The 24722-nt window shown below is 40.7% G+C and overlaps 1 protein-coding gene across 1 annotated transcript in view; it reads right to left on the bottom strand.

Annotated features, from left to right (window-relative positions):
• Window positions 1-24722, bottom strand: part of LOC126175761 (probable helicase with zinc finger domain) — a 166564-nt gene that overhangs the window by 95194 nt on the left and 46648 nt on the right. The window contains exons 5-8 of the mRNA XM_049922733.1: window positions 24353-24563; window positions 9333-9636; window positions 6680-6786; window positions 3729-3828 (exon numbers count right to left, since the gene is read on the bottom strand). Of these exons, the coding sequence (XP_049778690.1) occupies window positions 3729-3828; window positions 6680-6786; window positions 9333-9636; window positions 24353-24563 (722 nt within the window). The remainder of the gene's footprint in view (window positions 1-3728; window positions 3829-6679; window positions 6787-9332; window positions 9637-24352; window positions 24564-24722) is intronic.

Below are 24722 nucleotides of genomic sequence, written 5' to 3'. Positions count from 1 at the left end.
ATTTCAGAAAATATTAAAGAACGACACACTGTGGAATGCAATGCAGTCAGTAGACGAAGAGAAAGAAAGATCCACAACAATTATGGTGGAAACAGGACAAAAATTGTGTGTAAAAACCATTAATAAGAAAAAGTGGAAAGAAACACCCTGGTGGAAATATAGAGTAAGGAAGTAGGTTGCAAAGAAAAATAAAGCTTCCCATATACGATTTCAGGACAGATCAGAAGAAGCACAAAAAAATACACAGCATAGCAAAGAGACTGATAGCAGCAGAAAAGAGGAAATGGATGGAATAGTGGACAAAAATTATGAAAAAGGACAGTGAGAGGAGTACAAAGGTCCTCTATGGAATAGGTTATGCCTAAGAAGAGAGACCTGATGGAAAGTGTCAGGATGATCAATAGTGAATGAAAGGAAGTTGAGAAGGTACAAAAATCGAGGAGATGTGGAAGGGATATGTTGAAGAGTTACTAAACACCAATGGAAATACGGAAGAGGAAAGTCGTGAGCCAGGGAATGTAGAGGATGTCAAGCTGGACATAATTTGGACAGAAATGGAGAAATGACAGAGACAATCAAAGGATGAAATGCACCTGCACTGAATGAGAAAGTATGGATATGATGGAGCACAGTGGGTGCATCACGTCACGAGAACAGCATAGAAAGAATAAGAGGACATGTGAACACTAGAAAAGGGAGTCATAGTGCCAATTTTCAAGAGGGGTTTGCAGGAAACTTCATCAAAATTATAAAGGAGTTATTCTTATGCTGCCAAAGTATTTGAGAACATTCTGTAAAACACAGTATACAACGTGGTAGGAGGCAACAGCAGATCCAATTTTTAATGTAAGGCAGCATTAAGACACGCACTACAAATATGGTAAGAATATAATAATGGTGTTACTGGACACTGAGAAAGCATATGACAGTGTGAAGAAAGCAACATCTTTACAGAAGCAGAAAATGGGAATTCGAAGGTCGACTGTGAGAACGAAAAAAATGTATCGAGGAAATCAGTTGTGTAAAATTAAGAGAATAGAGACCGGTTTGAAGAGAAAAATGGGCTCAAGCAAGTGACTGCACTATCCTCCCTAGTTTTCGTCAGCATTGCGGAAAGGTAACGATGGGCAGTAGCACAAATAGGATACGAAAATAAGAAAGGAACGGCACGGGGAAATGGAGACAGAGAGCTAAGAGAAAGTTTAAATGTGTGGGAGGAAGTGGCGGGTCAGTACGGATCAAAATTTGTCGCGAAGAAGTGCGAAATGACAGTGACAGGACTAAGAGGAAAGTAGCAATAGATGTAACTATTAGAGGACACGTACTAAAATAGTGAAAATATCAAGTACCTGGAAAGCATAATAGAAGATAGCAGGAGGAATGATAAGGAGGTAAGTGCACGGGGTAGTCAACCACGTAGATTTCTGCCCTGTGTCCGAAGCCCGGTGTGGAGCAGGGATGTACTGCCAAAACGTAAGTGCCGTATCGACGTATTGTGTTCCAATACTAATGTATGCATCAGAAATGTGGGTAACGAAGTAAAGCAAATTAGCAGCATACAGGCTTACGAGATGAAATTTCAAAGAAGCAGAATGGGGTGTACTGGAAGGGATAGAGTAAGGAATGAGTAACCTAGAAGAAGACCAAGAGACAGGATCACTGGAGAGAAGGAGCGTGGCATGGTGGTGTGAGGTCAGAATAGATCGAGATGCTTATGTTCTTAAAAGATCCAGCACGTGTCTGAAAACTGTTAGTGGTACACTCATGTAGTGTGTCCTGGTACATTTCACTGTTTATTAACCTCACAAGTCACAGTCTATTACATGGGCACTTGTTCTTTGCAGTTTACACACACACACACACACACACACACACACACACACACACACACACACACAGAGAGAGAGAGAGAGAGAGAGAGAGAGAGAGAGAGAGAGAGAGAGAGAGAGAGAGAGAGTGTGTTTCACCACCTTCCACATGTAGAGGTTCTGAAAGTACAATATAGAGGGATTTTGTAATTTGTCTGGAGACATTTTGTTACTATTTCGTTCTTTCAGTTATTTCGTAAGTGAAGAACATAACTGAGCAAGAGTAAAATCTCTATATCAAGAAGAATTAATTTATTTCATAATGTTAAGTACTAAGTGATATATTTTACATGTACTAACAAAAACAATCAATTATTGACAAAATTATTTAATTGTATATCTAAAAACAAAGATATTTGGGATGTGTGTGTGTGTGTGTGTGTGTGTGTGTGTGTGTGTGTGTGTGTGTGTGCGCGTGCGCGCGAGTGTATACCTGTCCTTTTTTCCCCCTAAGGTAAGTCTTTCCGCTCCCGGGATTGGAATGACTCCTTACCCTCTCCCTTAAAACCCACATCCTTTCGTCTTTCCCTCTCCTTCCCTCTTTCCTGATGAAGCAACCGTTGGTTGCGAAAGCTTGAATTTTGTGTGTGTTTATGTGTTTGTTTGTGTGTCTATCAACCTGCCAGGGCTTTCGTTTGGTAAGTCACATCATCTTTGATTTTAGATATATTTTTCCCACGTGGAATGTTTGCCTCTATTATATTCAAATTATTTAATTAGATAGATTTGTTGTAATAGGCAAGCTTTCAGAGCCAGTGGCTCCTTCTTCAGGTAGAAGGAAGAGGGGTGAAGGAAAAGGACTGAAGAGGTCTGGAAAAAGGGGTAGATTTTGGGAAAGTCACCCAGAACTGCGGGTACTTACCGTACAGGAAGAGAAGGGGAGACTTTTCCTTTCCTTCTCATCCCGTATGTTAGATCTACCCCTTTTCCTAGACCTCTCCAGTTCTTCTCCTTCACCCCTCTTCCTTCTGCTTGAAGACCTAATTAAATAATTTTACATCTACTATATAAGTAAACAGCCAATAAAGGTACTGAGTGGTAAATGCAAAAACCATGCCTAACAGTATTCTCTTGGCTGTCTAATGACACACAAAGGAGACAAGTGTCACAACATTTGCTATATCTACAGGCAGTAGACAGAATAATGTAACAAATGTCTGGTAATTATGAAAAAAGACAATGCAGCATTTACTTTTATTGGTTCTGTAAAAAAATTATAATTGATACTAACACAGCTGAAGATGGTCACAAGTTATATGTAGGATTATTTAGTTGCTGTAACTGATATCTGCTCATTTGAGTGAATGCTGACTTTTTTTAATCGAGTAGACTGCTCCGTACCATCTTTAAACTGCTTTATATATAGAACAATGGCAAATAACTTGTACGTGTAAGTGAGGAGTTATTGTCTTCTCTCAGTTGTTCATATAGAACAATTAGCCTGATTCTGATTCATGTAAAATAACTAGCCTGATTCTGACTTGCAGATGCAGTTCACACAATTTCACTTAGATGGCATTCAACCTTTACTAATTAAATTGTACAGAAATCAGATATGTGTTTACACTGATTGTCTTACAATCATCAAATTCAATTGTAAATTAAAGTAATGGACTGGAAGGCTAGCAAGCAGTGACAAGTACATGCTGGCTTACACTTTGCATCCTCCCTCCCCCCCCCCCCCTCTCTCTCTCTGTCTCTCTATGTGTGGGGGGGGGAGGGAGGGAGGGAAGTGGATGGGGGGGGGGGCATGCTTCCACGTGCACTGATACAATTAATGAATATGAAACTGCTTATAATACTCTGCAACTGAACAAAGTGAGGAAAGAAAGGCAAGCTGTAAAAATAATGCAAACATACCTGTTAGAATGTGTACAGACTAGGATGTGTGTACCCGATTGCAAAAGTAAATGCTTGATGGCTTGTGCTAAAGTGTAAGTCTTCCCAGTGCCAAAGGGCCCTGAAAAGAATAATGATTTCAGAAATATTTCCAAAGACAAAGCAACAAATTTTATATTAAGCTTTTCGCTGCCAAAGACGTGCTCTACACACACTATGCTGAAGCTGGCTTTTGTTACAGCTGTACTGCTTGCCAAACGCTGGTTCCCGTTCAGAGAAAAGGTGTTCTAGCTGCTACAAAGTACTTATCATATGATTTTAAGCCTATTACTAGCTCAAAAGTCTGATTTTTGCACATTTTATAGTTTGACATCTTTGCTTGATAAATGGTTCAAATGGCTCTGAGCACTATGGGATTTAACGCCAGAGGTCATCAATCCCCTAGAACTTAGAAGTACTTAAACCTAACTAACCTAAGGACATCACACACATCCATGCCCGAGACAGGATTCAAACCTGCGACCGTAGCAGTCGCGCGGTTCCGGACTGAAGCGCCTAGAACTGCTCGGCCATGGCGGCTGGCTTTGCTTGCTTGATAAATGACTGAATTACTTTTCATTATACATCACAGTTACTGTACTACATCAAATTACATAAAACACAGTGCAAAATTTTTAAGATTCTGCAGAGGTAAAAATGCATTGTGTAAATGTTGCAAATGGTTGATTTTAGCTCATACATTGCAGTGAATGCAATGTAGATAAGATATCGAAATTTTATTTAAAATTGAGAGCACAACAGTATCCCATTTCGCTTGAGTTATTGGGTTTTATATTAACAGATGGCTGTGCGTGACACACCCATTCACACCCTTGCACATCACAAATTGAAGGGTTATCAAACATCAGATCTCAAACAATTCAAGATATCAAAATGAGTTTTCCTACAAATGACAGTGATGTGTTCACATCGAGGTAATAGAATCTATCTCCTCTGGTTCAAAGACTATGTAAGCTAGCCAGTACCAATTTTGTCTTGCACTGGCTGGGTATATAGCGGATGTCCGAGGCAAGCAGTGAGGCGGACGGAACTGAGTAACCAGGAGGCACAACTGTCGTGCACTGTGGCTGGAGCACAGTGTGCAAGAGAGGCGAGTGACAGCTGGACTGACTTCGTGTTAAAACCGGACGTTGATCTGCTCTCCGGCCCTCAGACGTTGGTTATGGGGCTCCGTTTCCATCTGCTGGAGTTTCAGTCTTACTGATAATCTTCCTAGTGAGCATCATTCCAACGACAACTGTGGTTATCACAAAAATTGCGCAGGCTCATTCGTCATATAAAAACGTTCTCACTTCAGATTCAGATTATGATACTGGTGCTGCTCATTACTTGTCGTTAATTAATATTCGACTAAGCCGGGACACGCTAATTGGTTGTGAAAGAGGCATTTTGGTTTTCGTATGTTTATATCAGTGAATGTTCTTTTCATTAGTTAAAGAGAGATGTGTAAAAGTTAAGGTTTTTTACTCATAATTAAGTTGCGGGGTTGTTTTCTTAATTGTATGGCCACTATTTTATTGTGTTTTATTTGCATGTTAAAGACTGCAACGTATGTATAAGGCCGTGGGTAGAAATGTTTCTAATAGCAGATTTCTGTGTGTTCTAGAAGGCTTTCTTGTTCTGGTTTCAATGTTTATGTACCTTGGCCCGGAGAAGTACGCAGGTCGTGTGGGTCCGTTCGGAGAGCAAGAAGAGCGTGTGTGCAGAGCAGGACTGTAAAATTCTAAATTGTATTTTCTTCCTGTAATTTAGCACTCTTACTGAGCTATAATTGTCTGAGTAGCTTATGCTTAAATGTGTGGTAGTTAAGCTTGCAGAAATTTTGCTTTGTTCAAGGTTTGCTAAGATAATGTTGAACGTTCAATAATTTTATTAATTGGGTAAATATTTTTTTTAATGCAATTATGCTTGTGTCTTTTTAATGTTGAGTTTTTTTTAGTGTATTTTATTTAATGGAAAGGTAAACTTTAGCCTGGTTGTGAGGCGAGTTTCTTTCTGAGTTCACTTTGAAAGCCTTTGCTTAAATTTTTGGTATTACTGAAATGGTTTAAAGAGAATTCGATAGTGATCGTATTTATTTCAAAATTTGTTTGCTAAAAAATAACGAGTGTAATGAATGTAACTTGTACAGTATATTTTTTTGAGTACCAAGGGATGTGAACATGTGCTGAGGAACTATACAATAATAAAATTTATTATATGTGCAAACTTGGGACTAGTCTTTCCTTAATCAAAAGTGAGAATCTGTTCTAAAGTTTTTAAGTCATCGGTACAGACAGGATGCAATGAGGCATATATCTTGCATGCTAAATACTCTGAACTCTTTTCTTCATTGAGATATGGAAATAAATCATCCGCAGCAGTGAGAGGTCAGTAACTAAGGATGCACACAGATGCCATATCACTGCAGGAAAACCCAAGTGGCCAACATACACACATCCACCCCATTTGGGAAATGGTGCAGGGAACGTGTATACGTGACCAAAGCAGCGAAAGGCAGCCAAAGTGACTGACTGGAAAGTCTTAAGACCCACTTTTAATATGGGCCTTAAGTGGGGTTATCAAACACAAATCAAAAGGTGATGATTACACATTTTCACATTTTTGTATACCACATAGTTGCGCATTTCACATGCTTCTTGATGAACTTTATAGCTTCTTGTCAATTTCTACAGCTATCACTGCTGGGAGGCATTTTTTGAGAGATTCAACGGAATATTAGAACATATGTGAACATATTTCTCTCATAACACTATATTAACTGATTTATTACAATTCAAAGTTCGGCAATGAAAATCATTATCTGTATCAAAACTAAACAGCTAGTAACTATTTTTACCTATTGCCTTTCATCAGACTATACAACCATGTCAGGAATGAATGCCTTTGTAAAATGTCACACATTTACTTACCTATGATGAGAATTGGTGGCAGTGCGTAGGTGACTGGTGTTGTGATGGCAACAATAGCTTCCTTTTGCTTCAAGTTCAGTTTTGGGTCAAGAATATCACTCCATTGCCTAAGGAAGGGAAAAAAATTACACTCTCAAATATTAGGCATACATAAGCGTAAAAGTGATGACTTTATCTCATTATCCCAGTTTTTGCAACTGTTAATTCCTCCCTGACAGAGGAAAGTGGGATAGAATCAGAAAGTTAGGGAAAGGAGTCACTGAGACTGCAGAATGGGGGCCCACCTGTAGTGAAGGCAAGGATAGCATTTTCCACATTTCTTCAATGAACAGCACAACAAATTGAACTGTTCATATCACATTTAATACATTTTTATTTATGAGTAATGTTATATCCACAAGCTATAACCACATAATCTCTATTTTGCCCCTCTTCTGGGCAGAAAAAACCATTTTTCTCATTTCAATGTTTTTGATGGTATACAAATAAAATTTTCTTTTGTAAAAATTTAGGGCTGCAACATCATTTAAAACTTCTTAATTATGTCACAAAAAATCCAATATTTTGTTTTTAGGTAATCTCTTGGGCTGTACTATTATATGAAGTACAGGTTAATGGAATCTAAAACTTCCAGGAGAGAGGGTTGGGTGTGGGGGTGGGGAATATGAGTGAGAATTTTTAAAAGGGAACAATTAAAACTTTGAATCAACTCACACTGAGACATACTTATCAATGTTATTTTAAAAGGCTTTGTTAGTTATGATTATTGCATTAAATGCTCAATAAAATAACTGTAATGACCAAAAAACGAAAGGCTGCCAGAGAAAGAAAACAAAATCCACCAAGTATGAATATTAGCTATAAGTCTTGTAACTAAGGTAGAGGAAAACAGTGCAAGATGCTTTCGTCAGTTCAAAAAAGGTCACAAGCACTGAGACATCACCGATTTCCACTGCACCAATTGCGAATTTGAGGTCCTCAAATACCAAACAAGGCTCAGTTCATGAGTTTCAGTGAGCAAGGGTGCCCTTGGGTGGATGAGCCTAAAGAAAAGACTGTAAGTAAGCTGTCAGTCTCAGTTAACTTCGTGCAGTAAGAAGGACTTGCAAAGCCTGTCTGGATGTACCTCTATACAGGGTTCCAACATGCATTTGTCTACCTGTACCTATGTCTGTCACGTACACTGTGACTAGAACTTGAATCTCAAGAATTAGTTAGAAAAATAGAATCTAGCACTACTGTGCCCAATTTTCAGCTAATAATATTATGAAAACGATAGGTGCTACTCACAATGTAGTGGAGATGCTTAGTTGCAGATTGGCACGACAAAATAACTGTCAGAGAGGGAGCTTCCGGCCAACAAGGCCTTTGTCAAAAATAACCACCACCACCCACACACACACACACACACACACACACACACACACAACCATGATCTCTGTCATGTATCAGTCGTGTGTGAGTTGTGCGCACGCGTGTGTGTGTGTGTGTGTGTGTGTGTGTGTGTGTGTGTGTGTTTTGTCTAATTTACAAAAAGACTTTGTTGGCTGAAAACTCACTCTCTGACAGTCTTTTTGCTGTGCACAACTGTGACTCAGCATCTCCTCTATATGGTGCGTAGCAACTATCATTTTCATAGTACTGTTACATTCGATCCTGGATTTTCCATTGTTCAGTTCTCAACTAAGTTACAGGCCAGGACAGTCATTTATTCTGGTAAGTGATTGGAGAATATAGTAAATCTCAACTATGTTTTTGTAAATAAGTATCTGTGTTCTTCAGCATGTTCCTTGCAAACACATGAAAAAGCAATAAATGAAGCAGACTAGTATGCCAATCCTGAATGTCTGAGTGTGTGCTTCTAAATGTAGGTAGGTCACAACACACGTTGGGTTATGACGTAACCAGTAATAATGACTGTGTCATCTTTTGTAAATTATAGTCAGTGAAAGTAACTAATTCCAAGACTTATGTTGCAATTTTAGTCACTGAATATTCCAAGGCACAGAAATGAAGATCTGAAAACTTAACCATATAGCCTGGGAAATTATGTCCCATACACTGTATATGCGAAGGCTTCCTACAGCAAAATCTTTCATTTTCTAAATATTTCACTATTTGAAATAATGTTTCTTACTTCATAGTATCTACATGTGCACTTGTCACTAAAAGAATAAAAGAACAAGTTGCCATCAACATGATTTTTCTTCCTTTTTCAAAATCAGATCGCAAGTATTAAAAAAAAAAAAAAAAACCATTCTTATTACTTTCCATGTTATTGCAAAATTACACCACTACATCATATCAAGAATGGAAAAGATACCAAATAGCCATTGCCTTTGAATCTTTCGTTAATTTACTAAAACCTCTGCTGTAGCTCAGAAGAGTAGGGTGGGGTCGGAATGGGGAGGCGGGGTGGGGGGTGGCCGGCAGCATGACATAATCATTTTCAAATCATGAGCAACACTTCCCATATGTTAATTTTTTGTCACAATTAGATAGTTATTTGGCAGTAAAAGGATAACAACAGATGCACACGTAAGCAATAATCATACACAGTAAATTTATAACAACATAATCTGGACTTAAATTCAGCATTTTAATCACTTTTATGCAAAACCAAAACTAGAATGTAAGTAAAATATTTGTTAACCTCTGAGGTGTCCATGGTATGCTTGGCTCCAGGTAAGTATCTGGGAAGATAATCCGGAAGTCTGACATTTTATCAACAGCATAATGCCACTCACAGTATGGTATACGATTCAGTTGAAATTGCACATCAGCTCTCAGATCAGTATCTGGTCTCAACTGAAGAGATCCAACAGTGTCAGCCGACAAACGCAAATAAATGATATTTTTTCCCTTATCTTCAACAAGTGCCTCATACACCACTCTGAGTTTGTTCACAGCTGCTCGGTCTCTGTCTTCTGCCATTGCAGACTGACCTTTGTTTTTATCTGTAAACATAAAACTTAAATTACTACAATTTTTGATAATTGGTGACGGCATAAAGTATGGAAAGTATTAACATATGTAAAGAATCTGACAGTTATAGTTTCCTTCATTATGTAGCTATTTTGTTCGATATGATATAGAGCCCTTATTGAGTGTTTTGTAGTCACTGCTTATAATCACGCATTGTAAACAGTCAATGGCTTATTGCAAAACAAATGTTAACAGAATTAGAGTAAAGCAATGCATCATTTTGTGAGGTGTACTCAAGTAGGTCACATGAAGGAATATCGATTACACCATGCAGATGTCTGGATTTAAATCCAAGTTTGGTACACAGCTTTCATCAGTCACCGAGATTCAACATGATGCATACTGCAGTACAAGAGATAGACACAAAGCCATAACTATGACCTCGAAAAATGAAGTTGTGTAATAATAAATTGATTATTGGTAGATACAAGGTGTGATCAGAAAGTAATGGGAATTTTTGTTTTTAATCAACATCATCATTACCTTTGTACCCTCAAAGTAACCCCCCTCAGATAGAATACACTTGTGCAGTGCTCTTTCCAAACCTGGATGCATTTCTGGAATTAACTTTTCATTATAGTATTCAGCTCCATCAGCAATTTTGTTTTTATCTCGTCAATGATGACAAAACAACATCCTATCATGGTTCTCTTCAGCTTGGGAACAGAAAGAAGTCGCAGGGGCCCACGTCTGGCAATATAGTGGCTAGGCAACATAACAGTTCTGCTTTTTGTCGAAAAATTACAAACAAGCATTGAGATGTGAGTAGGAGCATTATCAAGAAGCAATTTCCATGAGTGGTTTTGCCACAATTCTGATTGCTTTTTTCGGATAGCTTCACACAAATGACAGATAACTTCCAGGTAGCATTCCTTATTGACAGTACAACCAGACGACAGGAACTCATTATGCACTATGCCATAGTAAATTGGGGGGGGGGGGGGGGGGGGGGGGAAGCCCAGTGAGAAGAACCGTGACATGTGATCGAACTTGTGGAATTGTTTTCAGTCTTCCCTCTTCAGGCAGTTTCCATTGGGACAATTGGGCCTTGGTTTAGGCATCATACCCATATATCCATGTTTTGTCACCTATTATAATCTTCTTTATAAGTTCATGAACATTGTTGAATTCATTCAGCAATTCCTGAGCAATGTCTAAGTGATGTCATTTTTGGTCAAAATTCAATGATTTTAACAAGCTTTGGTGCTATACATTTCACGTCCAAAACATCCGAAAAATATTGCTAGGCCTGAGCCAAAGGATGTGCCAAGATTATCAGTAACCCCTGTGATGGTGATTTAGCAATTTTCCAGAAGCATCCTCTTTACTCCTTTGCATTGTCGCCAGTAATTGTTGTGCTGAGCTGTCCATGGTGGTGGTTATCTTCAACGCCTTCTCGACCCTCTTTGAAACATTTATACCACTTGTAACTTCTTGTCTTACTCAAAGTAGAGTCAGCAAAAGCCACAGTCAACATTTTGAATGTGATGGTGTGCTACATTCAATTTTTCAAGCAAAATTTACTGAACATTCATTGATCCATCTTTTCCAAAAGTAAAAATTTGCCAAGCACTTAAAAACGTGTAACCTTTTCGAGTGTCAACAATAAACTAATTACCTAAAACAGCTCAAAATGCAAACATACATAAGGGAACATGTGTACCAACAAGTTAATTTTTTTTAAGCTCGTATGGATAACGCCCAAGAAATTAAAAAGTTCCTGATACTTTTTCATCATGTCTCATACATACAGTATCTGCACATTCTTTTACACAATGAAATCCACACCACAGTACTGCTAAAGTAGCCAAAACAAAATGGTGGAGCCCAATGACAAGATGGAGATGGGCTGCACCATATTGTTTTTGCTACTCTAGCAGTATGCTACAATACTGTGGTGCTGGGATTTCATTGTATACCAGGACTGCAGAAATGTACCTGCAAAGTTAAAAAAGAAGCTAATTATGTAACTATTTTTTCGTGGGGATGATTAAAAATTAGTGATTACTCTTGCAATATGTGGAATATTACTATCCAAAATATAATTATTTAGTTGCAATGAGTATGTGAATAGATATTACTGTTAATTATCAGAGACAGACAGAAGTTGAAATATGTTGATACATTGCCAAATTCTGAAAATATATGATCGGGTCATTTTCATCAGATACCAGAAGCTAGACCAAAATGAAAATTTAGTTCAGACTTTAGTTTGAATTAGAAATAGGCACACTTCTGTAGGTATGCATAAATTTTCTCTTTTAAATATGAAATTACCGAGCTTTTTAGTAGCTTCAACAATACGGGAGAAACTCAAACCATTCCCCCCCCCCCCTACATTGAATGAAGCAATAGCAATATTAGACCATGTAGAATTGAAACATATAACCTAACTTAATATACCAAAATTTCTACTGTTACTATGAATAGTCAAGAAGCCTGTGTTTAAAAATTGGGTCTCTAAAGCAAGAATGTCAACAGAAGACCAACAGGCCCCACAATACATTTCCAGTGTAACATTGGTGTTCAGTGCCTTCTGGTTCAACAGGTAAGTTTCAGGTCTTTACTGTGGCCTTTTTACAGATAATATCAATAAATTGAAATTACCAGACTCAGTATGAGGCAAGACAACTTCAAACTTAAATATAAAGGTAAAATCTGTGGTGCTCAGTTCGCGAAAGGGCTTTTGGCCTGACTGCAGGTATACTGCAGCCTTTCATTTGCTGCTATACTAGGAGGAGGCGGAGGAGGAGGAGGAGGAGGGAGGAGGGAGGTAAGCCCATCACTGCAGTAACTTTTTACCCCAAGGAAGATCCCTGTACCTAGTTGGGTAGCAGGCCAAGAGGACCTGGGATCGCACTGGAGGCACCCGAGGACCGACTGGGCTGGAGTGTAGTGCTCCAGAAGTTTCAAATTTAATAATGATAAATATTCCCAACATTTTTTTCCAAATAACACACATAAATAGTCCTACATCTGAGACATGTATATGTTACACAAACTGTTTAACATATTGACATATTCCAGATAATACAGATCTGCTGTGCATGTGATGCATGCAACAAGAAACAAACTAGCTTAAATTTGCTCTGAAATAGTAAGAGGCTGTATTGATCAATTGCAAGGCCTTACGGACTTGACATTTAATATTTTACAATTATAGTGGCTCTACTATATTGGTGTGATGGTGGGCTCCGTTATATTTAATGACATGCTTCCTAAAGAAATGGAAGTCTGATATTTTACGTCCCACCGATTCAGACAGAAAAAATTTGCGAAAACAACCTGAAAAATATTATGAAATTAGCAGCTTTAGGGAAATAATGCAAAATCAGCGATTTTTACAAGATATCATGAAATTTTTATTTCCCCAATACAAAAACGTTACAGTATGAATCTGAGGATCGCAGTTCACTAATATTCATAACTTATAGTTATTAACTATTAAAATTGCATTTCAACTTCTAATCTCCTCTAGGTCAAGGTTTATGTATTGTATAAAATGACAGCTCAATTCTGCCGAATGAAACTTGACATGTCGACGAAAAAGGCACCAAATTTTGCACACAAAAAAAGGGGGTGGGGGGGGGGGGGGTAGGTGGCAGAAAAGGAACACCAAATGTGGCAAAACGTAATACTTAAATTGGGAAAAAACAGCTGGGGGGGGGGGGGGGAGATTATGCTGAATTTGACAAGAAAAATGGCAACAAATTCTGCAAAAAAAATAATATCAAATTTGTCAAGAGACACCGGATTTTGCAAAAATAGCAACAAAACTGGCAAAAATAGTGATGAACCTGGCAAGAATAACAACAAATCTGACCAAAAACAACAAAATTTGCCAAAAAATATTACCGAATTCGGTTGTAAATAAAACAATTTTTTCCTTTCCCTACCTGTCAATGGTGGGATACCTGGAGACTGAGATGAAATCATGATTGGGCAAAAATGGTACAGTAAAAACTGCTGCCTTTTCTATGGAATTATCCTTGCATTTACTTGGGTGGAAATTATCCTTGCATTTACTTGGGATAACTGCAGAGAGGACTGAACCCTATTTCTCTCAAATACAAGTCCTGAGCCAAAACCACTATATCACCTTATTCTATAATTCTACATGAACAAAAATGTTCAACTGTAAGGAAGACTTATATGGAGAGAGAATATTTTTCAGGTTCAGTGGTTGGTTGCTACTATTAAAATAATTTACATTCATATTTAAAAATTATGTAATTTATATCACAAATCCATTTTGGCACTCCACACCAAGACAAAAATAGGACTAACTTACAAGCTACCACTTTTTTCTGTTCAAAAAACTCCGAAACATTAATAATTTCATGCCAATAGTGTGTCAGAGCAAAATGCAGTTGGAATCCCTGCACATGCCAGTGTTTAATGTGTTACTGCCTGAAGTTCCATTGTTGTTTGTCAATGAGTTATTGTTCATTACTGTATTGAATAGAACGTTGTGTGGCATAATTTGAGAATTATGAGATCGCAGAGATAGAGGAGCAATGAGTCCGTATTAAATTTTGCATGAAACTCACAAACATCTTTACAGAGACACACTAAATGATGCAGGCAGCCTATGGTGATCAGTGGTTAAGTCATACTCAGTGTTACGAATGGTTGGTACAGTTTAAAAATGGCCAGACAAAAGTTAAAATTGACCCTCAGTCAGGAAGCCTTCAACATCTACTGATGGCGCTCATGTCAGGAACATCAACGAAATTATGTGTGCCAATCAAGGACTGACTGTCCGAGAAATTACAGAAGAATGTAACATTTCAGTTGGATCACGTCATGAAATCATAACACAGCTTCATGTTGCCACCAAGTTCATCCCATAGCTCATGAGTCAAGACCAGAAAGACCTACACCTTGCAATCTGTGAAGAGCTTCTGGACTGGACTGCACAAACGAGGACCAGATATTTCTTAAAAGAATCATAACTGGTGATGAGACTTGGGTATATGGTTATGACGTTGACACCCAAGGTTCAATCTTCACAATGTGTCGGGAAAGGTTCTCCAAGAGCAACACAAACTCATACAGTCAGGTCAAATGTCAAAGATATGCTAATGGTTTTCTTTAACACTGAAGAATTAATTCATCATGAATTCGTGCAACAGGGGACATGTTGCGATGCCTGCAAGAAAATGTGAGAAGGAAACGACCTGAAAATGTGATACAATGCGAGGCTCTTGCACCACAATAATGCACCCGCAAGTTCATCCCTGTTGCTACATGACCATTGCACAAAAAAATGAAATCAGTGCTGCCTCGTCCCTCCGGACTCTCCAGGTCTTGCCCCCTGCAGACTTTTTTTTTTTTTAATTTCCGAAGTTGAAAACCCCGTTGAAAGGACAAAGATTTGCAACAATAGACAAGATTTTAAAAAAATGTTCGTAGGCGGTGCTTCGCGCGATCGAGTAAAAGGAGTACCAAGACCAGAAGTAGAAACTGCAGTGGGAGCGGTGTATCAATTGTGGAGGTGAGTATTTTGTAGGAAACCATGCACAATAAATAAAAGATAAGTGTAGAAAAATTGTGTGGACAAAGCTGTGGAATTTTTTGAAAAAACCTCATATACTCTGTCCCAAATACAACCATAAGACACTCGAACACCAGCACTGACAGTGTCTAATACTCGTTGGTTGCTCAATGTGATAGTAGTGAAGGAGAGGAAAGTAGTACTGCAACTAGGCAGATATGAGATCAAGGCGTATGCGCGAACACGGAAAAAAAATTACCAGATTTTCCACTTAAAAATACACTTTATCCCCAGTGAAAACACACTTTTTCCGGTTAACTGACAGGATACTTTCAAAAGACCTTTGGTGTATAGCAACTTGTATGCTGCATATTTTCATATCACAAAAGTATAAATTCGAATTCCATCCAACAAAGCATGTTAGTTTCTAAAGCATTGAAATTGAGACTGCAATGTGCTGTTGTAGACCAATCATAACTCACGTCACGTGATCTTGCCAGCGGATGACAGCATATATTCAGAGCTTAGGACATGCAATGTGGTGAGCCAATGGCAACACACAAATGGAAAAGTAGTAGTTTAAATTAATATACACTGCATAGCAGCAAGAAAGCTACACTTTCACATGTAATATTGGTAATTTTTGTGTGTGTTACCCATTAAGATACGCCACACAAATGCGCCAGTAAAATTTTTAAATGATGAATAATTGATTGGTCTTCTGGGCTCAAAATTCTTCTAAGTGGTTGGTCCTTAAAGTGTTAAGTTTTAAATGAAAGTCAAATGCTCTGTGATTTAAGAAATTCATCCAGCATTCTCACACGTAACATAATTCATCTTGTGTAAATGGAAATTTATTTTGAAAGTAACGCTTTTCAAACCACCCATTCATGACATTTTCCTGCAAACTGTTAGAAATAGGTTTGTTTCAGCAGCTGCCAGAGAGCGTCAGAAAATAGCAGTTACTGCGTGTGCACAGCTAGGAGATGCAGAAAGCCCACATGTTGGTACATATGAAGCATTAACTTACATTACATTATAAAAGAAAGAGGACATCAGAGGTTACTCCAAGAGTATCGGAATTTCGTAAACCATACTAAAATGCATAATTCAGCTTAAAGTGCACATTTGTATGTCCGGATTCACATTAAAGTAGGCCCCAATCTGATATTAAGCTTCTCAGTGTGGTTTTCAGGATGTAGATTTTTATTGGAGTACAAGTATTGTAGTATCGCATGTTAGTTTCTTTATTATGGCATAATGCCATAGATGCCAAAAGATGAAAATGTGCACTTCAAATTCAATGAACAGTTGAGCCTAACCAATAGTGTGGATGTCGTTCCAAATAATCTGACTGCCTCAGAGGGAAAGATTAATAAAAGCCAAATTTCTTTAGCCAACCGACAAAAGTAACTTTATTGTTCTGGAAGGCACTTAATGCTTGTCAGCCAAAAACATGGAAATAAAATAAAATTAGAAAACTGAAACTAATAACATATTCCAGCCTTCCGTAATTATGTGAATGTTATTTTAATTCACTTGGTAACTCCTGGCCTCAGAAATCGATTTTGTTTTCATTTGACTGAGAGTTTGAAAGGAAGAGGAAACAGCAAAATCACTAACAGTCACACATCAAGTAGCCAGCAGCAGGAGAAGATACAGCTCACGCGAGACTCAACTGTGAATGCGCATGAGCCAGCTGGCATGGCCTCGAATGAACTTAATGCAAATGATTGCGACGTCACACTCATTGGAAGCAGTTCGTTGTTATGACATACTACATAGTCTTCGCCCTAAGGCCTTCGACACATTTTACTGATGGCAAATGCTGGTGTGTGCACTGTATTTTGTTGTTGTAAATGGCACATTCCGTTTGCAGCTTAAGTTTTCTTTTTGTTCTCACTCATGTATTACTGCAGCATTATTGCTCTGCATTTGTGGAAAACAGCAATATTCTTTGTTAGAGTATCAGTTCTTAACGGTCAAAATTACAAAAATTTAACTTTTACTAAGACACTGAAAAATTCCCGAAATTCTCAAAAATTCCCAGATTTTTCCCAGTTTTCTCCAGGATGAAAAAATACCCAGGTTTTGCCTGGATTTCCCGGTTGCTCCAAGGCATATGCACCCCTTGAGATGTAGCTAGCAAGGAGGGTTGGAAATGTAATGAGAGTAACGAGAGGGGAAGATGGTTGGCTCTCAGGAGCAGTAGCAAAATGAGGACTGTGAAAGGTGACAATCTCATTACACACACACACACACACACACACACACACACACACACAGAGAGAGAGAGAGAGAGAGAGAGAGAGTGGAGAGGGGGGGGGGGGGGGGGGGAGTGTTAAGTGACGAGGGACTTCCTAGTTGCATTTGCAAATGTGCAACCTGCTGTCTCCATAAGATCATGCTGTCTCTTGGACAGTATCAAATGTCAATGACAAGGACATCTATTTGAAACTCCCCAACTTGGTTGTACTTCTATATATCAGACTGGTATTCTATCAATGTGCGTATGACAATAAGCATGTAAGTTGTGTTAGAGACTACATACACTGAAACACCAATTTCCTGCTGATATTTCCACTACCCTCATATCAGAGATGCAAAAGTTTACAAAATAATCATTGACTTTCTAAGGGATTATGACTCACACTTATGAGTTCTGTATGTATAAAGTTACATTTGATTTACCTGCAAATATTGTAATATGATGTTGTCTTCCTTCCCCTCCAACCTTTCTGTCAGAAGGAGCCACTGGCTCCAAAAGCTTGCACAGTTCCTTAACCATTATGTATGTTTTCTCCTGCCGCCACTTGGTGAGTAGATTTATCTATGCGATTATATTATATTTTCAAATACAGACTAATTTCACTGATATGTGTTGCGACAGTGCCACGACATTTAACAGTGCCGCCACGACAGTACGCGCAAACGGCGATAGAGGCGCTCCGCAACTCGGCTGAGCGCGGGAGCACCACCTAGCTACGAACAGCGCTGGACGCATGTCACGGCACTGCAGTCGAATGAGAGATACTGAGTTGTTATCGTGTAACCAGCTATTGTTTCTAAGTGAGTGTGTTTGAATATCCACGCAATTATTGGTGATTAAAGGTTATAACACTTTTTGGCGACAAGGTCGGATATCTTCACTGCGTTGTGGATTTGTGTGTTCGTGACGGGGCAGACATGGAACAGCTTATGCAAGCGCTCATTGAACAACAAACACAGCTGACAGCTGCTATTCAGGCACAACAAACACAGCTGACGGCTGCTATTCAGACGCTGTCGACGTCACTTACTCATAGTCTGTCATCCCCTTCTCCGCCTCCATTCCCTCCTTACGATGAGGCCGCTGAAGACTGGGAGGATTATGAGAAGCATTTGCGGCAACACTTCTTGGCTTTCGGCGTTGTCAACGCTCCTATGTGTAAGTCGTTATTTCTATCTTGGATTTCCTCACGGATCTATCAGCTGCTATCTCAGTTAGCCCCTCTGCGGGAACCTGCCTCCCTGTCCTTCCAAGAAATGTGTGACTTATTGTCTAACTATTACCACAAAAACACCCACGTCGTTGCCGCCCGCGTGGCGTTCTACCGGTGTCGTAAACAGCCCCATCAATCTTACCGGGCTTGGGCGGCGGAACTACACGGTCTGAGTAGGAAATGTCAGTTTGTCACGGACACTCATCGTGCGTCTTATGCTGATTCAATGGTTAGGGATGCTATTCTACGGCTTCCTCCTGATAAAGAAGTTAGGCAACGTGCCCTACAACTGCCAAACCCGTCGTTGTCAGAAGTTCTAAGCATCGCTCAATCCTTTGAAGTGTCTCACGCTGCTGGCGCGCAAATAGACACATGGTGATGTAGGCACTGTACAGTCAACTTTCTACATGGACAATTTGCCTGTTTCACAGGAGAACGAAGATGTGGCGGCGGTTCACTCGCGTAAATGATGTCGCGTTGGGCCGCAACGCTCGCAGCGACAACAGCAACCACAGAAGCATGTTCGTTCCGCACTTCCTTCTTGTCCACGTTGTTTCGTACAGCATGACAGGGCCACGTGTCCAAAATGTTGGGGCACGTGTAATTCATGTAGGAAAAAAGGCCACATTGCTTCCGTGTGTCAGTCCCCTAAAGTTCCTGTCGACGAGGACGAGGCATCGGACATGGATGTTAACTGTGTTCTTTCTCAAACAAATAAGTTGTTTGTTACTGTTCATGTTCTGGATAAAGACATTTGCATGCAAGTGGACACTGGCTCTGCAGTAACTCTCATTAATTCTCGCACGTATTTGGAGTTGGACTCCCCTCCCTTGTCTCCAGTTACGCGAAATCTGAGAACTTATAATAAACAGAAAATTCCTATCATTGGCCAGTTTGATGCTTCCACTGCCTACAAGTCTGTTGTTAGGCCCCCCACGTTTTATGTGGTGGATCATGCGAGCATTGAAAACCTGTTCGGTTATGATGCTTTCCAGTTGTTCGGGTTCTCCATTGATGAAGATGTGCACCTCATATCTGAGGATATTCCATATCACCAGCTGGATGGATTGTGTTCTGAATTTTCGTCCGTGTTTTCTGCTGGTCTGGGTCGTGCCAAGGATTTTGAAGCCCACATTACTCTTAAACCTAAGTTTTTCCAGGCACACCCTATTCCGGTGGCATTGCGTGCACCTGTCAAGGCTGAGATAGACAGGTTAACAGCTTCAGGGATTCTCCTTCCTGTTACCTCCAGCGAATGGGCATCGCCAATTGTGGTGGTTTCTAAACCAAATGGGAGTCTGCGATTGTGTGGTGATTTTAAAGCCACCGTCAATGCTCACAACCTCATTGACACTTATCCTCTCCCCCGTCCTGAGGAGTTATTTACCAAGCTCGCTGGGGGCCAGTTCTTTTCCAAACTTGAGTTATCGGAGGCGTATCATCAGTTGCCGTTGGATGCTTCTTCCAAGGAATTTCTCGTCATCAACACTCCTTGTGGGTTGTATCAGTACCAGCGGTTACCATTTGGCGTCGCTAGCGAGCCGGCCATTTTTCAGCGGTTTTTGGAACAGCTCACGGCTTCCGTTCCCGGCTGCATAAACTATCTGGATGACATTGTTGTCACGGGGGCCTCCACTGAGGAGTACCTTTGCAATTTGCGTTCACTGTATCGGGTTTTGCATTCGGCTGGGTTGAAGTGCAATCTGGACAAGTCACAGTTCTTCCAACCCTCCATTGTGTATCTTGGTTTCCACTTGTCCCGTGAGGGTATACGTCCTCTACGTCAGCACGTTGCGGCCATTAACGCTCTACCCCGGCCGTCTACGGTCAAAGAACTTCAGGCGTTTCTAGGCAAGCTTGCTTATTATCACAAATTCATTCCATCCGCAGTGGTGGTAGCTCATCCTCTGCATCAGCTGTTACGCAAAAATGTCCCTTTCTGATGGTCCGATGAGTGTGAGCAGGCTTTTGTCCGCCTGAAGGCTCATTTGCAGTCGGCGCCTTGTCTTGCCACATTCCGTCTGGGTCAGCACTTGGTTCTAGCGACTGACGCGTCACAGTATGGCCTAGGGGCTGTTCTCGCCCATTGGTATGAGGATGGGTCGGAACAACCCATCGCCTATGCTTCCAAGACCCTCAACGATGCGCAACGGCGTTACTCTCAAATCTAAAAGGAGGCGCTTGCTATCATTTATGCTCTAAAAAAGTTCAGCGTTTTTTTTGTATGGTTCTAAGTTTCACCTCATCACCGACCACAAGCCGCTGGTCTCTCCGTTCAGCCCATCGGCGTTGCTTCCGGATAAGGCAGCTCACCGCCTGCAACGTTGGGCAAGTATATTGTCTCGTTTTCACTATGAGATTCACTATCGCCCCACGGCCCGGCACGCCAACGCTGACGCATTGTCGCGATTGCCGACGGGGCCCCGACCCGGTTTTCAATCGTGATGAACTACTCTGTTTCCACATTGATGAGGAAGAACGTCATGCGGTCGAGAGTTTTCCACTTACAGCTTCGCAGGTCACGTCGGCTACTGCGCGGGACCCGGTCCTGCATCAGGTGATCGGTTTTGTTCAACGGGGTTGGCCGGACAGGACCAAGGGCCGGGCATCGGATCCCCTTCGCAACTATCATGCCTTGCGCCTTCGTCTGTCTGTTCGTGATGGTGGTGTTGTTCTGGCCACGGATGCCGCATCTCCACGGGTCGTGGTGCCAGCCTCTCTTCACAAAGATGTTCTCAAACTGTTGCATGAAGGCCATTGGGGAATTTCTCGGACTAAGTCCCTGGCCCGCAGGCACGTTTATTGGCCCGGTATTGATTCGGACATCGCCCACATGGTTGCTGCGTGTGGTCAGTGTGCTCAACAACTGGCTGCACCTCGTACAATGCCCTCTCCGTGGCCTGATCCGGCGCAGCCATGGGAACGGGTGCATGCTGACTTTGCTGGCCCCTTCCTCGGTACTTATTGGCTACTGTTGATTGACGCCTTCTCGAAGTTTCCGTTTGTTGTTCGATGTCCGTCGCCCACCACTGCGGCGACGACGCTGGCTTTGTCCAAAATCTTTGCGCTAGAAGGTCTTCCATCCACGATCGTCACGGACAATGGCCCTCAGTTCTCTTCGCAGGCTTTCCGTGATTTTTGTACTGGACAAGGGATTCATCATGTTACAGCACCGCCCTTCCATCCGCAATCGAATGGGTAGGTCGAGTGCCTTGTCCGCACTTCCAAAAGCCAGATGAAAAAATTACTTAGTGATTTTTCCACAGATGACGCTCTGCTGCAATTTCGGAGTTCTTATCGCTTCACGCCTCTGGGTGATCGCAGCCCTGTTGAACTCTTGCATGGCTACCAACCGCGTCCTCTACTGCACCTGCTTCACCCTGTCAGGCCTTGTGCTGTGTCCCCTAGTGCGGGAAAATACTCAATGGGTGCCTACGTGTGGGCACGGGGGTATGGATCTCGCCCTAAATGGATTCCGGGGGTGGTCAAGGCTCTTCGCGGCCACCGACTTTGTGAAATACGTACGGACGACGGCATGATTGTTCGCCATTACAACCAGATGCGCCCACGAGTGGTGGCCACGCCGGTGCCACCGCCCCTTCCTTTCGCCTCCACCAGCCCGAGAAGCCCGTCCTGCCGCTGCTGCCGATCAACCGTACGTGTTGATGCAGCCGACGATGCTACCGTTTCCGAGTACGCTGGAACCGGCCCCAGTCGCGACGCCGCCTTCTCCGGGACCCATCTCGCTGGAGCACACCCCCAGGTCTACGACACCTATGGATGCTGCTCTGGAGTTTTCACCCATCATCTCGTCCAGGAGGCACGTTCCACACACGAGCTTCCATCCTGGACATTTTCGACCATACTCTCGTGTATCTCCACGGGATCTTCTCGGGGCCTCACAAGAGGCCATGGATGTCTCCGCACTGTCCATGTCTCCAAGGAAGTGAGCGTTTTTTTTTTTTGTTTTTCAAGGGGGGAAAAGTGTTGTGACAGTGCCATGACATTTAACAGTGCCGCCACGACAGTACGCGAAAACGGCGATAGAGGCGCTCCGAAACTCGGCTGAGCGCGGGAGCACCACCTAGCTATGAACGGCGCCGGCCGCATGTCACGGCACGGCAGTCGAATGAGAGATACTGAATTGTTATCATGTAACCAGCTATTGTTTCTAAGTGAATGTGTCTGAATATCCACACAATTATTGGTGATTAAAGGTTATAACAATATGTATTCATAGTATGTGCATCACATTTTAGTAGAATTACATTAAAAATTGCTTGCATCACTCAATCACACCAATGATTTTAACATCTGCTTCAGTATCATAGCATTTGCATCCTCCTGCCCCTCCCCCGCCACCTTCTCTGAACTATGTATATGGGAACAATGATCATTCCAATGTATTCCCCTTTCTTAAAACCAGTTTCCACAATTTCCCACACAATTACTCCTCTGACTAAACCTTGTATTCCCTTCTCTCTCTCTCTCTCTCTCTCTCTCTCTCTCCCTCCCCCCCTCCCCTCCCTCCAAATCTGAGGCAACCACTTTTTTCCATTCTCATCTGCTATTGCCCCAGATAGCAACCAGTGCCGCATTAAACCCATGCATCTTATCGCTTCCCGTTTAACACATACCTTCTTTCATTTGTGTTTATCATGTACATAAAAAAAATATTATCTAACTTTATAAACTGAATGTTTATTTTGTTTTTAGGCAAAACATGTTTTGTCTCTTCACATTGGCATCGACAGTCGTCAACAAAATTAAAAATAAATCTTTTCATACAGATATTTTGTTTTGACACACAGCACATTTAAAGTGTCTTACTATTTACAATTTAATTTCAGTGTGCTGCTGGGAAACACTATTCATCTCCAATGAAATATGTACAATATAATAATTATCTTTTATTTTATACACTACTGATGGTAACTAATACGAATATGTGAAACAAGTTTTGTTGAAACCAAAACAAAAATTTAGTTGAAATAGAGAGATAGTATTTGTTCGTATCTCCATGATAAACATAATTGAAGCAGCAACTGAGGAAGAATGGCTGCAAGTATTAACAACACTTCTTTGTTCTCCACTCAAACCTGTCAGCCAGAGTTGCCACAACTGCAGGCAGATGCATTACAGTGTTACGTCACTGTATGAAGGAAAGCGTGTACTTCAAATACAAAAAATGTAGCTTCATAGCTAGTAAAGTCACTGTACTGTTAGGGCTTGAGAAGAATTGCCTATGCAGACTAAAGCAGTACACATTCAAAAATCTTGAGGGATAGCTAGAAGCCTGAAAGAATCTAGAGCTGCTATTTATTTCTCTTGTCAATCAAAACAATTATTTCTAAAATTCAAAATTTGTATATAAAATATAACACCAACCACAAAAATACAAACCACAAAAACACAAACCACAAAAAGAAAATATTTGTTAATACAGGAAACAGAAAATAAAAGGTATTCTCTCTGTCTCCCTCATCACTTCACACACAGAACAACCCATCTGGACTGTTACTGTACAGCTGATGCTTTTGCAAGTGAGACATTAACTGAGGTTAGTATTATGACTGCCTGTACTTGATCACCTTGCAGCAGCAAGTAAAAATTTTATCCTTGAACTCCATACTTCAGTCTATCACAAACAGTGAACACTGAAAGACTTTTAAAATAATATAATCACATAAAAACTATTATAAATATTACCTGATCCAGTTACAGAGAGCAGTACTGTGGTGCAGTTATTCAGAATCAGTCGTCCAGCAGATGTGTCCTCAGAAACATCTTTTCCAAGGTTCAAAACAGCAAATAATTCTCCAGGCCGTGCATACTTAGCTGTACTTGCTGATGTACCACTAGGAGCAAGCAAATAGCAACTTGCCAAGTGAAGCTTCGCTGTCAAATTGTATAATGCCACCTAGAATGTCATCATGAAACAAAATATCATAAATTCACAAATAATATAAAAGAGGTATTTGTTACTGCAGAAAAGACTAATTTTATTTAAAAGAAATAATGTTTAAATTTATAATTTATTTAAAAGAAATAAAATGTAACAGCATGAGATCATTTAGGT

This window comes from Schistocerca cancellata, chromosome 3, assembly GCF_023864275.1.
Source record: "Schistocerca cancellata isolate TAMUIC-IGC-003103 chromosome 3, iqSchCanc2.1, whole genome shotgun sequence".
NCBI lineage: Eukaryota > Metazoa > Arthropoda > Insecta > Orthoptera > Acrididae > Schistocerca > Schistocerca cancellata.
Note: the sequence above shows the minus strand (reverse complement) of the source record. Positions and strands in the feature narration are given on the sequence as shown.